General features: G+C 40.4%; 2 protein-coding genes across 15 annotated transcripts in view; one reads left to right on the top strand and one right to left on the bottom strand.

The window, feature by feature from the left end:
- Positions 1-3454, top strand: part of madd (MAP-kinase activating death domain) — a 60737-nt gene extending 57283 nt beyond the window's left edge. For all 13 annotated transcript variants that reach the window (XM_047363053.1, XM_047363045.1, XM_047363051.1 and 10 more), the window contains one exon: positions 795-3454. Coding sequence is in view for 11 of the 13 variants with exons in the window: in XM_047363045.1 (XP_047219001.1) it covers positions 795-908 (114 nt within the window). In the remaining 2 variants the exon portion in view is untranslated. The remainder of the gene's footprint in view (positions 1-794) is intronic.
- Positions 3455-6061: 2607 nt separating this feature from the next.
- The window catches only part of bbox1 (butyrobetaine (gamma), 2-oxoglutarate dioxygenase (gamma-butyrobetaine hydroxylase) 1), a 31484-nt gene continuing 20986 nt past the window's right edge, over positions 6062-16559 (bottom strand). For both annotated transcript variants that reach the window (XM_047362654.1, XM_047362653.1), the window contains exons 4-8: positions 11369-11567; positions 9282-9387; positions 8941-9137; positions 8099-8265; positions 6062-6562 (exon numbers count right to left, since the gene is read on the bottom strand). In XM_047362654.1, coding sequence (XP_047218610.1) covers positions 6402-6562; positions 8099-8265; positions 8941-9137; positions 9282-9387; positions 11369-11567 — 830 coding nt within the window. In that variant the 3' untranslated portion in view covers positions 6062-6401. The remainder of the gene's footprint in view (positions 6563-8098; positions 8266-8940; positions 9138-9281; positions 9388-11368; positions 11568-16559) is intronic.

Here is a 16559-nt window from a genome sequence, read left to right as displayed (position 1 = left end):
TATAACTATGCTTCTACTTCCCAATTATGCTCTACTGTCACATGAAATCACAAAAACATTTAAGTGTGTTTTTGGTAAACATGGAAAAGTTCAAGGGGTGTGAATATTTTTGCAAGGCGCTGTACCTGTGTGTAATAAAACCTTAGCACAAGGTGTCTGGTCTGACCCTATCAAGCGAACCCTAACTGCAGCAAAGCATTTCTTCATACCCTTTCTGTTCAGAATCGGCTCAAAGTAAAAATAAGGACCAAGTTATGATGCTGCCTCCACATTTTAAGCATGGGATCAGCTTCTGTTATTTTTCTTTCTTGTAAAACAACTGGTTTCACTTAAACAAGACCATTTTTCCTAACCATTCTCTAAATTGTCCCAGTACCTTTTAACAGTAGATGGATGTGTAACGTTTTAAACTCGAAAAACATCAGTCACCCTTTCCTTCAGGACCATAAAAAGCTTTACTGCTTGCCATATTAACTTTTGCACGGACCTGTTGTGAAGCAAGGTTCAAATACTTTAGAATGGCAGCAACTTCTGTTTTTCTCATCAGTTTAGTTGTGTTCTTGCATGAAGTTACCTTTGACCTGTGAAGTTTTTTTCCTTTTAATAAAAACATAGATCCAATATTACTGAAACTTTCTGTTTTATTTTCATCTACAGAGTCTCTTAAAGAATTTAAATGGTGCATTTACAGTTTTAGTGTCTGACTACTTTAACTGGTTACTCGACAGTCTATCACTGGTTCTGTGTGTGTGTGTGTGTGTGTGTGTGTGTGTGTGTGTGCGTCCCCTCTGCAGGCACATCAGATCTGTTACTCTGTCCTCTGCCTTTTCTCCTACGTGGCGGCTGTGAAGGGGAAGGAGGCGGAAGGAAAACCCAAGCTGCTGTCACCGAGACCTCTTCCCAGCTAGTCAACAACCCCCCTCCCCCTTCTTGGTGTGACTCTGTACTTGAAATGGCATCTCTGCTCCTTAACCAGACTTTTGACAATCCCTGATTTAAATCTAAGCACACGATTCCTGCTCTCCCCTCTTGTGTAAATATAAGCCTGTGATCCTTTTTAGATCCAGTTGTGTGGAAATGTTTGGTCCTCCGTGATGTCGTGTAAATAATTCCAAAAATTCACCGTTGTTGTCCTGATGTTTCAACCCAACTAGTTACACATTTGCTTGCTCCTTGGATTTGGAGATGTTTGTCAGCTCTGTGTGAAAGCCTCAGTGACCCAGGTGTTGTTCCAGATGTGAGGGATTAGCCTTGAGCCGCAGACTGCATGCAGGTTCTGTGCAACAGCAGTGAAGCTCACCTCCTCCTGCCTGTCTCCATACGGTTCTGTGTTATTCTGTGAAATGTGATTACTGTTAAGTTCCAGACTGTCCAAGCGGAAACTGGTGAAGCATCCAGAGACCCTGTTAGTGCAGTGGAAAAAGCACCTGTATCCTGCACCAGAGCACCGCATGTAAACTATTAATGGTGTGTGGTCCTAAAATACATTAGGTGTTCTCAGATGTATTCTCCTGCCCTAGACTCTGGCCCACCACGCTGACTAACTGTTCTAGTTCTGCTGTAAAACTTCCTGTCTGTGCTCCTCTGGTATTAACTGCATGTTACTATAAGGATAAAAAAATAAATATTATATATATTTCTATATATAGTATTTATTTAATATATGCATTTATTGACTGTACATTTCTCCAGGAAAAAAAAAGTGACAAAATATTGATTTGCTAGATGTGCAATACTTAAGTAGTTAGCCGTTGCCAGAGCCAGGCTCCCACAGGCTGAAGAATGTAAGATGTTTCTTTTTCTATAGTGTGTATTTACTGAATATTCAGTGTGATAGGACTGGTCAAAGTGTCCTCCACGGTTAGACACGGGACATTCACACGGCAGAAAACTGAACAGTTCATGGTGCTTTATTAAATTTAGAATCACGGGGCTGACTGTGTAGCTGTCAACCTGAGAGCAGCAGCAGCTTTCTTCTACAATTTCCACGTTAACGTCATAATTATTCAAACATATAGATTCACCTATGAGAAGCATCACGTAGACTGAGAAGTGCAGTGGCGGTTTCATCGGTTTATTAAGCAGCCAAGTGGGTTTTTGTCATTTCACCCTTTTTCCATTTCGTACCTTTGTAGTTTTGGTTGATCTTGTTTCAGTTCCTACATATTGTTCCTACTTTGACAGCTGACAATTTAACACCATGTGAATCCTATTTGTTACTAGAACTGTAACACATAAAGTAAAGATGCTGCAAGTTTTCTTGATGGAAGTAGTAGTTCCAAACCCAATGTATCCCTATTTATGCATCAGAACATGTCCACTACCTACTTTGAATTCCCTTGACCAAAGCAACATGCATTTAAAACGGTGGGATGTCGAACTTTTAAATCACTTAACAAATTTGTGGATCAAGGGGAATTTGGCTGATTCCAAAGTCTGGACAGCTGTTCAATGCATTTCCTTCATCAGCATCTGTTTAGATCAATTATCAATCCAATATTTCAATGTCTGATAAATTACATGAGGGTTTTGGAGTGTGGTTGGTGGTGAAGGGGGGTAAAAAGAACCACCACTGTGCATAGGTACGAAATGGAGCTAAAAACCTGTGAAGGGTTTGAGCTGAGCCAGACCCTCACTTTGTTTTTCAGGTACAGAAGTAAAACTTTCCTGCTCAACATGAAACCCTGCATATAGTTTACTTCACCTTCCTTTTACCACTTTATTTTATATAGCGATAGTAAGTTACTGAATGTAAATGTTAAACTGTGAAGAGCAGCTGACAGAACACTGGAGAGGTTTTTTTTTTTTTTACTTAGAAAAGTCCCATCCAGCATCCAGAACGTCTCTGTGTGGAAACCACAAAAATGCTTAGTTTAGTCAAAAAAAAATAATAATAATTCTCAGCTCATGACAGAAGTTTGAAGACAAACTTGCAGAATCAGTTTTCTCTCCTGTGATTGACTCTTCAGACGTGTTGAAGCCAACATCAGTAATCATGACCGACTCTGTGAGGAGAACAATTTGTCTTTAAGTCTGTGTTCCATGGTGGTGAAAAACGGGTCAGTCGCTGGCCCATTCCACAGTGGGTGTGTGGTGAACAGTCTCCTGATCAGCAATATATTGCTACAGTAATATCACGAAGAGGTTTTATTTTGATCCTGACATGCTTGTATTTTTTGTAACTAAACTGTGCGAAGTAGAATTTTCAGAAAGCCGTTGAGAAGATGCCGTTTCATCTCCACAACTGATCTGAGTTTTCTGCTTAGGCAAAAAAGTTAGTTTTTTTATCTGGAATATTACAACTCGTCTCTTATTGTACTCGCTGGCTGCTGTCAGGAGAGAGTAGAAGTAAGGAGATGCCTGGTGTAAGTATTCCAGTGTTTGAAAAAAAAAAAAAAAGGTATTTATAGATTATGTACAGCTTTGGCAATATAATAAAGTTGTCTTAAATGAAGCGGTTATGTTTTTTATTTTTGACAAAAGCCAAGGTTTCAAATGACATGTTTTTTCAAAGATTTATTGCAGGAAATGGTTTGAAACATTGTTTTACTAAAACACAGATGAGACCTGGCTGTCCAAACATGGAGCAAAACCTGTTGACCAAATCAGCTCCTAGTTTTCATGTAAAAACGTATAAAAAACTTTACCAATATTAATATCATGCACTTCTGTTACAGCGTAGACTTCACATCTTAGACTTCTCTTCTGCTGTGATACAAGGAAACATAATTATTTCTATAAAAATCAGCTTTTCTGTCTGTAACGGGGTACTGACCCACAAAGCGTCTGAATAGACCGGTGGTGGTGCCTGTTCATTTTCACTTCAGATAACCCGAGTAAATAAGAAAAGCAGTTTTGGAATTATTTATTTGTCAAAAGGGAGAAAAAATATCCAAATCATTAAATTAAATGTTTTTCCTTCCTGTTTAACTGCCACCAGGAAGCGTTTCCCATCACTGTGGAGGAGCTGTGGCTCGCTCTTCTGGAGAACGAAAGGCCTGTTCAAGTAATGTAGCATCTCAATCTGATTCAAGTCCAGGCTTTGACTAGGCCACTCCTTTGTTTATTATTTATTTCTTAGTCAATCAAAAATGGGCTTGCTGGGGTGCTTTGGATCACTGTCCTCCTGCTGCATAGCATAAGTGCACTGGACCATGGAGATGATATTGGTGAGCATTGGTTTCTGCCTAGGATCTCTCCCATCGAGGCCAGTTTTACCGTCACTATTGAAACACAAACACTGACACAAGTGATTCCTGCAGTGCTTTAGATGTTCTGAGTTCTTTTTTTTGACCACTTGGATGAGTTAATGACACAAGCAAGTTTGGTTAGCTGGGAACTCCTGCTCCTTGCTTTCTGTATTGTGGTCTAGAGTCCCAAACACCTTAGAAGGGTTTGTACTTCTCTGCAAACTGATGGATCCAATCACTTTGTTGCTCACTTCTTGACTTGAGGGGGACGATGTGTTGCGTTTTAAATTCTTTTAGCCTACTTTATGTTGTCAAGACAAATCGGATTGAAGTGATTCCTTGATTCTACAGTTGAGGACAATCATATTTTCACATAGGGCCAGGCTGGTTAAGACAGTTTTCCCCTGAATAAATGAAATCCACAACTGTTTTTTGTATTTACTTACTTCTCTGGTATTAAAAGTTGTTTAATAGTCTAAATCATTCAAGTATGACAAAAAAGGCACAGCACCGAATGTATTAAATCTCCCTTTTTTGGCAAATTCTAAGGTTTTTAACTCTTACAAATATTTTATCAACAGACAAAATAATACACAACAGTAGTATTTAGGAAAATAAGCTCTGAGCCAAATTTTTTTATAAATGGAATGATACCATTTCAGAAAAAATAAATAAGAATATGTGAAGTACCCTGGACAGTGTGTCTATAGACTGCCTGGCCAAAAAACAAGTCGCCACCTGGATTTAACTAAGCAAACAGGTACAAGCCTCCCATTGCATAATCACTGCATGAGCGATTATGTTTCAGCTGGCAACAAGTTATTTAAACCCAACTGGTTCAATGAGTTGCTTCTCATTTTTTAAACAACCATGTTGAAAGACACATCCTGTGGTCACGGAAAAAATGTCAGTCTGTTTCAGAAGGGTCAAATCATTGTCAGAGAAAACCAAAATTGGGTTAAAAACTGTCCAACGCATTATTAAAAACTGGAAGGATATTGGGGACCCATCGTCTTCGAGGAAGAAATGTGGCCGGAGAAAACTCCTGAATGATCGTGATCGGCAATTACTGAAACATTTGGTGAAATCAAATCAAAGAAAAACAACGGTAGAACCCTGGGCTCAGTTTAATAGTGAAAATAAGAGCATTTCCAGACACACAATGCGAAGGGAACTCAAGGGATTGGGACTGAACAACCGTGCAGCCTTAAGAAAACCACTCATCAGTGAGGCTAACCGGGAAAAAAGGCTTCAATTTGCTAGAGAGCATAAAGATTGGACTCTGGAGCAATGGAAGAAGGTCATAAGGTCAGATGAGTCCAGATTTGCCCTGTTCCAGAGTGATGGGGGCATCAGGGTAAGAAGAGAGGCAGGTGAAGTGATGCACCCATCATGCCTAGTGCCTACTGTACAAGCTTGTGGAGGCAGTGCTATGATCTGGGGTTGCTGCAGGTGGTCAGGTCTGGGTTCAGCAACAATATGTGTTGAAAGAATGAGGTCAGCTGACTATCTGAATATACTGAATGACCAGGTTATTCAATCATTGGATGTTTTCTTCCCTGATGGCACAGGCATATTCCAAGATGAAAATGCTTCAGATTCATCAGGCTCAAATTGTGAAAGAGTGGTTCAGGGAGCATGAGACATCATTCTCACACATGGATTGGCCACCACAGAATCCAGACCTTAACCCCATTGAGTCTTTGGGATGTGCTGGAGAAGGCTTTGTGCAGCGGTCAGACTCTACCATCATCAATGCAAGATCTGGGTGAAACATTAATGCAACACTGGCTGGAAATAAATATTGTGACATTGCAGAAGCTTATCGAAACACAGCGAATGCGTGCCGTAATCAAAGATAAAGGCGGTTCAAAGAAATATTAGAGTGTGACCATTTTTTTGGCGGTGACTTTTTTTTGGCCAGGCTGTGTGTGTGTGTGTGTATATTTATATATATATATGTATATAAAAACAGGTTTGATCTAAAATATATTTGAGCATTTTAAGTCTAAAAACAAGGCTTTCCCATGATTGCATTGTTGTGTTGCACAAGTTTCAGGTTTTAAACTCTGAATATTAAATAGAGACTTGGGTTTTAGCCCGCTGTCTAATATGTTTTTTTTTAAGACCACTGGTAGCTTTAGTAGTAGTTTCAGATTCTGAGAATAGACATTAGGGTTTTCTATGTAAATGTGACCCTTAGTGCGAGGCTCACACGTCCCCGTGGACGTTTCTGCGGAGAATCCGGAGACGAGACATCACCTCGTCCCAGTCCAGGTAGGCACCCTCCAAGTGTCGCAGCCTGTCTGGTTTGCTGATGTAGCTCTTCCTCCCATGCAGCAGACGCCAGTTGTCAAAGGTCACCATGTCGCCTGAAATAAAACATGCAAGATCAGACATAAGAGCTTCTGCTGTTAATCGGAGATATAATTGTGCAGAAAACCTATAACAACATGTTCTGTTGCTCCAAACCAGAAAAGCTAACAGTCAAGAAGCTTAAGGTCAGGCATCATTTAAAGTTAAGAAAACAGCAGAAACAAATCAAGTTTTATCTATTTAATGGGAATCTGGCCGAAGAATAATTGCTCATGGAGGGAAGTCCTTCAGATAGGACATGGGTGTACCAATGGCTTGGACATTTACGGCTTGAAATAATGCTGTAGATCGGTCCTGCTACACATTAATGTCATGAATCTCAGCTGCTAGATGCAGCAGAGATGAATTTCATGGCTTTCACTAGACATTGCAAACTTAATTTGGCCTGCTGTGACCGAGTTGGCAGTGATGTTTTAATGTCACAATGACCTTAATGATGACAAACATGTTCACCATGTTTATGGTAAGCTGAAGCATCCTGCAGAGCAACATCCTTCTCTCTGGAACCTGAAAGCTTCTTTAAAAGCAACGGATACTCATCTGTTTACAATTATTTCAATTAACTGGATGTACTGATGTTTAATGGTTTTAGTTTCCTTCTGTGCAACACTTTGTCATCTGGTTAAATAAAGCTTACTAACATTGCAGTGCATGGCAAAGGTATTCACACCCCTTTTCCCATCTGGCCACATTTCAGCCACAATCTTCGATGTATTTTAATGGGATTTCTTAGAGCAACACAGATATGCTCCACCCGTGTATAATTTAATCTCAACATAAAACTGTTCCGTGAAGATCTCAGATGTTCATCGGAGAACATTTCTGTCCACCTCAACTGACCAGGTGAGGAGAGCATTAATCATAGCCAAGAAGCTAACTCTGGGGAAGCTCCAGAGTTGGTTTCTCAGGTGGGAGAATAGGACAACTGTTGGTTGAACACTCCACAAATCAGGTCTTTATGGAAGAGAGGCATGTAGGGGACACCGCAAACACTGCTCAGGTTGGACCAAAATTGAACTTGTTGGCCTTCATGCAAGGTGCTATTTGTTGCAGAAAAGTACTTCTAACCATCACCCTGACAACAGTGGCAGCACCATGCTGCTGGAACACTTTATAGCAGGGACAGGGACGCTGGTCAAACCTGATGGGCAGATGGATGGAGATAAATACAAGGTAATCCTGGAAGAAGCCTTGTTAGAGGCTCCAAAAAACATGAGACTGGACTTTGTGAAATGTTCTGATGACACAGCCCTGCTGTTTCTTTTTCAGGTTAGGGTTAGGTTCTATTGACTGCACAGGCTTGTAATATGTTTCAACAAGTCCAACTAGTACTGTAAATGTTTGCTATGGAAATCAAGTGGCTGGAAATGAAAACAATCAGCCAGCCTTAAAACTTAATTTTAGGAAGGTTACAAAGTAAAAGCGGCATGAACCGTTTTGCAAGGCTCTGGACTTCCACCAAATCATCCATCAGACAGAGCTAACTGCAGACAGCGCAGATAAACCGCCTCCAAAAACTGTGACCCACTGACCTGGCTCCATGGTGTAGGTGACCATGTTTTCTGGTCTGTTCATAATGTCCACATAGGCCTTTAGGGCTCGGTAGAAGGGTTGAACCTGGTGTAAGGGGAGGTCCAGCACAGAGTCCCTGGTAGCGTTGTTGTAGTTTATTTTCGTTACTTTGCCCTCGGAGTCAACACTGATCAGACATTACAGAAGGACATATTATTAGTCTTTGATGAAGTATGATGTTTAGAGATGAAACCCTTTTCAGAAGGATGTTATTTAACTTTAACAATAAATCCTGAATTAAAAGCAGGACATGATATTTTTAAACATCTTGTTTGACACACAAAGAGGCCAAAGTGCTTCCTTATTTATTTTTATTTGCAAAGAAGGTCAAACAAGTTTTAAACATTTTATCTACAGAGAAGGCTTAAAAACTGATTATGTTTCAGATTTTTTTCTGTCCAAATAATTTATAAACTATCACTTCAATGTTGTTGGCATAATTAAACATGAAATTATACTGTGAAATTGCATATTTGAAGGGCCAGATCAACACATCATAGAGCTTCATTAACTTGGGTTAATATTAGATTATCTCTGAGTTTTGTTTATTTAGTATTTAAATATCTGTTTTTCAGTCAGATTTCTAAGATTCGTTGTAGACTACGTTCAAAGGCAGTATGAAATGTTTCTGTATCAGACGTTGTAATGTTTCTGAACAGCAGAGGGCAGTGTCTCCATTCTAAATAAAATACCTAGAAACACTACCTCACAGCCACAGAATGTAAAATTGGGTTTTTTTTCTGTCTGAAACCAGATATGTGTGTATTGTTGAGCAGCCAGCTGACATTTCATCAATACTTACTCGATGATGCAGTTCTTCGACTGCAGCATGAAGTCGCAGTAGTCTGTCCCGGAGTCGGTGAAGTCCACACGGAGCGAGGTGAGCGTCTGGAAGGCCTCTGGATCTTCTCTCTGCAGCTGCTCGGCCATGTGGAAGCCATCCACCACCTCGCTCTCCCCTCCTTCCTCGGCCTGGTTAATGCAGTGCAGGAACTGCACCTACAGAAGGCCGAAGCACACATGCCAAGCAAATACTCCTTTTAAAGCTTTGAAGTCGTGAAGGCCAAGTGCCAAGACATGATTCATCACTGATCCCATTCCTGTTTAATCCTTTAAATGGCATTTAAGGATGATTTTACTCACCCCAGGTGCAAAGTGTAAAGCAGGGTAGTCTGTATGCAGGCTCAGCTTCCCTGAAGTGTACGCCACATTGTTTGCCATAGATTTGTCCTGGACCTGCCATGTATGCCTGAGGACAAAGATAACATTCATTTATAAACCCCACTTTAATTATTCCACTTTGGCAACAGAAGATCAGCAACCACAATTAAGAAGCGAGGAGAAAAGGATGAGATGAGATGAACTTCGGAGGGATCTCTGAGGGGAAACTGGGCAGCTTCACAGGAATGCTTAGACTGTAGACTCTTAAGTAGATCCTTCATTGAGATGCAGCATGAGTCGTGCACTAATGAGGTAAAGTTATCTTCAATGTTCTGTTTGTATGCCTCGTTTTGGATGAAGCTTGAGTCATTAACAGTTTCTCTGATGGCAGACTCTCAGTTTTCGTGTGCAGACTTTTCACTTCCTGCAGTATGAGTTCATCCACTGCCAGTGGAAGAGCTTTATGATTCAAACCTCTGTTGCAGCCGAGTGCACCAGGTTATTCCTCTGGCTTAAAAAAGATGGAATATTTTTGGTTTGTTTTTCCCCTTCTCTGTCCTCAAACAACCAGCCCTGCAATAAGTCAAAGTGATGAACTGTTGTGATGGAAATAGGGCCAAGAGATACTCACTAAGCTCAAGTATGGAGCAAATATGAACCAAAGCTACAGATGTATGACGGATGCATATGCTTAAATGCTTATTTGTTAAATAGTTTGACTTATATATGAATACAGTAAGATGTTTGCATGCGCTCATTATGTGTGCTAATGTAATTAATTTGAGGCTTTTAAAAGATGCATTTAACCAGTTTCATAACAACAATAAATGTAGAAGTTAGAATTTATTGTAGATTATTCTAATCAACACAGGCTAGAACAAAAAGGCTAAAATACATACAGTAGGCCCCACTAATATTTGGTTAAATGTCCCTCAGCAAGTTGCAAAAAAACCACGTCTTTTCTCACAAAGTGCTGGTATAATAATGGTTGAACAATTGACCGCTCATTATCGGAATTGGTAGAGTTCATTAGATCGAGGTCAGGGCCAGTCTAGAAACCTAACCCCCACTTTTTGAAAGCATTTACAATTATATATTTAAAATAAAATCTGTTTTTGAAATTAAGTAGAGACAGTTAATAGCACAGTAGCTATCATGTTAGGTACTCAGTGTGCAAATTAGCAAAAGTGGGCCACTGGGTGGCAGCAATGTCCTTCCAATGTAACCCTTCATTGGTGTGGAATGCACATCAATAAGCTGTGTGCATGAATTCATGCCAAGGTCTAGAAAGTGTTGATGTTAGTCTGCTTATGTGTGTTTGGCATCACTGACCTGCTGAAACATCCCCTCTGTCCATGTTTCAACTCTTAATTTGGGGTGAATTTGCTAAACGTGGAGGCAAGCCCTCCTTCCTCATTATTCCATCCACTTTGTGCAATGTACTGGTACTACTGCCAACAAGACAAACAGCAGGATGCAACCACAACCATGCTTGAAAGTTGGTACTGTGTTAGGTTTAAAAGCTTCACCTTGATTCCTCCCAACATGCACCTTGTCTCTGTGGTTTTTATGGGTGGCGCCCTCTCCTAACCAATTTCCTTTCATTTAAGGGCAACGTTTTGGTTCACATGAGTCAAACCTGGACACAGGTTGGCGTTCTAACAGGGCAATGATCCCAAACGCACATAAATGCTGATTCCGATGAGACAGGTTAACATTAAGCTGTTTGAATGGCTCCAAGCTCAACCCCATTGAAAATGTCTGAGCTATGCTTAAAAGCCGGGGCTCAAGCCAGGAAACAAATCAAATCTGCCAAGAAGAGTGGTCAAATACCCAGCCAGATTTATACCAACAGCTTGTTGATGGCAACAGAGAGCATGTGGTTTCACTGAAGCTGGTTAAAGGACATTTATCCAAATATTATTGGGACTGTATGAATACTAAGAGCCTCTATTTGTTACTACTGAATTCCCATTAAATTTAAACTTGTGCACCCAATTCTAGTGTTTAAAAAAGCTCCACCTTTTCAAAACAATGGTTATAATGTAGTAAGGATCACAGAGTCTTACCCATAGAACGTCAGCCTGAGATATCCAATCCTCTCAGCGAGTCTGGCGACCTGGCCTTGCTCTGCAGGCGCCCCCTGTAGGTGGACGATGCCAATTTGACGTAGGGCCAGGAGCCAGGCGAGTGCAGCCCTGTCATCGTGGAGAACTTCCTGGAAGTCTGCTTTGGGAATACGTAGCGTCGCATCCCAATAATAACGCTCTGAAATGCAAAAACAAGGCGTAGAAAAACACAAAACCTATTTCTTTCCCATCTGCTCTATAGAAACTACAGTTAGAAGCAGAGTGGTGGCTTAGTAGGGACAGTGGTGGCTTTGTGGTTAGAGAGCAAGGCATTTGCGTCCGAAAGAGGCCACAAGTACCCTGGTTTGAATCCTAAGTCTTCCACTCTGGGTCCCTGAACAAGACCCTTAGTGCCTGAATGCTCCCCAGGCGCCGCACAATGGCAGTCTACTGCTCCCTAAGGGATGGGTTTAATGCAGAGGATCATTTCTCCATTGTGAAATCAATAAAGCCTATATTATTAATATTCAATTTGATATTCCTTTATTACATTGTTTGTGTCTTTTAGAAGTCAGTGTTTGGTTCTTGTTAAATAAAAAACAAACAAACAAACAAATAAACATCTAATCCAGAACACAAACCTAAATCCTAACACAGATGGACACCATTCAGAAATCCTCCATGCATGCAGGGCTGTGTTGATAAAATGGAGCACAGCCATCCAGATGTGCATCACATGTTGAGTTAGAGCACCACAAAACATCTGACCTTTTGTTATATTGTTTACTTTGAGTAAATGCATCAAGACAACAAGGATTACAACACATTTTTAGTTGAACACTTTCTTGACTCCAGTTTTCTAGTCCTAAAAACCTTTTTGGATTTGACAAGATCAAGCAAGACGGTTTGTTTTATTCCAAAAGGATGTAATTTATCTTTAAGTGCATTACTGCATGCTTTGCTTATTTGAGCTGAATAATTTTATAAACTTTGTTGCATGCTTGAAGATGAATGGTTTTCCGAGAAGAAGAAAAAAGTCAGCATGTCTCCATCAGACAGACAGAAATGGAAAAGAATCTTCCTGTTGCTCTCCACCCAGCTGGCTCCACTCCTTTTTCCATGCAGCCTCTCTCCAGTGACTTCTACAGAAACAGCTGCTAAGTACATTTGCAGATGGGGGGGCTATTTAACAGAGAGAGTGTCTGTCTGATGTTTATGGCGCATCCTTGCGTCTCTTAAGTAGCCGCTTTGTTCAAAATAAAGCCTGATAAAGTTGTCCCACAAACAGACTATATGAATAAAACTTGGATCCCATAGTCAGTGTTCCTGCTGAACTCCATGCATAATTTATTCTCATCTGATGTGTCCAAAACCACCAAAGAAAATATGCTCATTCGCTGAAGGCTGTGAAGATTTAAAGACGCAACAAGAAGAGTTCAACTAGTGATTCCACTGCTTCATTTTTTCAAAAAGAAAGGGCACAAAGAGCGATGCTGCATGAGTCAGGAGCAGTAGGATCATCATGACTCGCAGATCTCCCTCAAGGCTGTTGTCACAAATGATCAGTTTCTGGCTCCACAACTCACAGGACCTGCTGCCTGTTAAAACATGTCATCAGGGTGGGGGCAAACAAAGAGAGCATGAAAAACTGGGGCAAAGGTCAAACCTTGATGCTACAGTTAATTAGGAAACATGTACAGGAATAGTAGTGGTTCCATTTATTTGGTTCAGGATGACGGTCCTTAGAACAAAGGTTCTGGCTTAGGTTCTACTCTGCCTATACGTGCGCAGTCGGAAGAAATCTCATTCTGAAACTTGTCACGCTCACCATTATCAGGACAGTTCACCGTGTGCCGGCTGAGCTGGACAAAAGATGAGAACCCTGCATGAATATCTGCTGTCTATTCATGTAATCAGAGACTCACGGCAGCTTGTTTTTGACCGGGAGAGTTGATCATAAATCTTGGATATGCAGGATGAAAAAAAAATAATAATAGGGGCCTTTTAAGCTAAACAGTTAAAAGTTCAGAATCTGGTCAAGTTGTGAACAGATAAAACTTAAGGTACAATAATTTATGTGCTTTAAAAGTGTTGGCTCTCATCTTTAAATATAAGATCTAATGTTTAAAATATCGACACAAACTTACAGATCCTTACAAAACTAACTCAAAGTAATGTATAATTATGAACAGGAAAAGGACATTAATTTCAATTTTGTCTACAAATGAAAATCTGTAAAGCCTTCAGAAGTCACTTAATAGAGTCCACCTGTGTATAATGTAATCTCAGCATAACTCCAGGTGTTCTCCGAAGTCCTCAGAGGTTTGTGGGAGAACATTAATGAAGAAACGGCATCCTGAAGATCAAGCCCAGGAGGGAGAATATGTCTGCAGATAATCTATTAGCTGTGTATTCAACAAATCTAGCCTTTGTTGTTTCAGAGTAAATTTTCCCAGACACACACAGATGATATCACATAATATAATTTATTGTACCATATTTACTGTAGATGTGACACCACAGAATCACCAAAAACCATGAAAAAAAAATCCAACAGTTATCCAGCCTTAATTTCAGTTTCAGTCTTAGACTTTACTCTAAGAGATTTTCCTTTTCAGTAGCAGTTATTAGCATTTGAACGTACAGTACGGCTCTGTTCTGCTACGCCGCAGTCCTTCCATGCCGCACAAGCAACGCCAGAGGCAGCTGCACAAGCCCTTGATGGTAGGCAACACGGCGGACGTCACTGTCAACAAACATGGCATTGAAGTCGTACAGAGTGTGAAAATAAGGAGGTGTGAGAGCAAAGCCACTTAGAAGGGAGGGCTGCTGCAGTGAGAGGACTCGATACACTACAAGATTCATCTCACTGGACAAAAAGAAACAACTGAACCAGCAGCTCATGTGGGCTAGCCTAAAGATCAACTGGGTGGGAGTGTGGATCAAGCTTGACATTATCAGGAACCTCTTGATGAAAGAGACCTTTATTTCACTCTATTGTCGTTTATATCAGGGAAAATGCTTTGGCCCAGATCCTACCTGCAGTTTGTGTTAACATACATGTATTGACATCCTTCAATGCATGAGAAGCAACAAAGAACTTTAAGCAAACATTTAAGACAAACCTTCCATGATTTAAACCGCCCTATTGTCGCTCTGTCTGCATGTTAAAGGTCATTGTCCTGCTGGAGGGTGAACCTCTGTTTTAGTCTCAAGTCTTTTGCAACATCTAACTGGGTTTCTTTCAGGATTGCCCTGTATTTACTGTAGCTTCATGTTGGACCATGTTTTGCTGAATATTGGACCATTTGCACATTGCTGGACGCCACGATGCCTTCCGGCGTCATCGGCCATTTTGTACCCCAGGATAGTCCGCTACTACAAATCCCAGCGGGAACCGCGGCTAATATGACGGGGGTGTCCCAATTCTGACGTCACAGTTGACTATATAGGAAGATGAGCCCTTTAATCCTGGCTTTTCAGTGTGGAACCGAGACGCGGTTACCGGCATCTGAAGCACATCATTCTGGAGAAGAAAATCCCACGTGGACTTTCATTCATTCACCCCGTTGGCCAAAGGAGACGCAATTTTTCCTCCTTGTTTTTTTTGTTCCAGTTGACTAGTGACGGTCTGTCATATTCTTCACCTTTCTGCCAAGGAGCCCGAAAAGGACGAGGACAGACCGATCTCCTGAGTTACCCACGGACATGTGGAAACTCTCCCTCCCCCTCTCTCCTCTCTTCTGATCCAGAGGAGACACCACCAAGTCATTTCGTTCTTTTTTAAATTTTATTTCTTTATTAGAAATAGCTTGGGCAGGATAGAGTAGGATTTTAGGGCGATTTAGAATCGCCACTTATAGTCTAATGTGTTCAAAGTGTATTCGTATGCCAGGTGTTATTGAATGTTGATTATTGCTGTGGACTCTGAAGCCGCCGAGCTTTTCAAGTTGTGTTTTTACTGCGTGAACCCCTGAGCGCAGGTGCGCTGTAAAAGTGAACTGCTATAATAACTTCATGGTGAAAATCAACCATTTTCTTTGTCTTCAACTTCATGTTTATTAGTTGGCGCCAAAAGTTTTACAACTCTTTGTGTGCGCGGACTCCCCAGCGTGGAGGGATGTTTTATGACTTACAGTAACTAAGCTACATTGTGGGAGTGGCCTCCCCGAGCTTTGTTCAACCATATTCCTTTTGTATTTTTGCCATAACTGCTGGTTTAATTTCATACATACTCAATGCTGTTTTATTTTGTTTAGTTAGATATTTTAGCTGTTATCTAGAACTTTGCTTGTTTGGTTAGGTGAAGATTATTGAATCGGAAGAGCGAGGTGGATCAGGCTGTTGATTTAATAAATATTCACGTGGATAAAGAGAAGGCGTTTGTGTTTATTTTGTGCAAGAGTGATTTGTCAGTCAAAATAAGGTTAAAGTTCCCCACATTTTGGCAGAAACGGTTGATTAAACAGTGACATCTAATAATAGTTATCAACTATTACTGAGGATTTAATAATTGTAATTATCAAAGGCTTTGGGCCACAATTATAACACCAGAAGACATCTCTGGTTTCGATTCATAAATGAGGATTTTTGGTTAAGAAATACATTTTTTCAAATTATGATTTTTAATTATAATTCTTGATGAATATTAATTAATCAATAATCATAATCCCAACATTCATAAATCATCCCATCAGCTCCTTTAACTGCTGAAGAGAAGCATTCCCACAGCATGATGCTGCCACCATTATATTTAACAGTGGGGATGGTGTGTTCAAGCATGTTCTACAAGTTTGCCATGTCCCCTGATAGTTGCCCCGTGCATTTTTTATAACTTGGTCTTTGTGATTTCTTTTGTTCATTAACAGACGTCTGAGGCCAACACAGAACATTTTGATTTATACCAACATTAAATGATAAAACACAGAGACTATTTACAAATTAGGTGCCATCTGGTTGCACTGGATTTCTTTTTTTTTTTTTAAGTGTGTCACAGTAAATGGGACTGAATGCAAATAAAAGTGAAATTTTTTTTTCCACTTAACATTTATCTACTCCTTTGAGTTGGTCTACCACAACACATACTAATGAAAATACAGGGTTGGACAATGAAACTGAAACACCTGGTTTTAGACCACAATAATTTATTAGTATGGTGTAGGGCCTCCTTTTGCGGCCAATACAGCATCAA

The sequence above is a fragment of the Girardinichthys multiradiatus genome, chromosome 4, assembly GCF_021462225.1.
Source record: "Girardinichthys multiradiatus isolate DD_20200921_A chromosome 4, DD_fGirMul_XY1, whole genome shotgun sequence".
Classification (NCBI taxonomy): domain Eukaryota; kingdom Metazoa; phylum Chordata; class Actinopteri; order Cyprinodontiformes; family Goodeidae; genus Girardinichthys; species Girardinichthys multiradiatus.
This window is presented reverse-complemented; position numbering and strand designations above follow the sequence as displayed.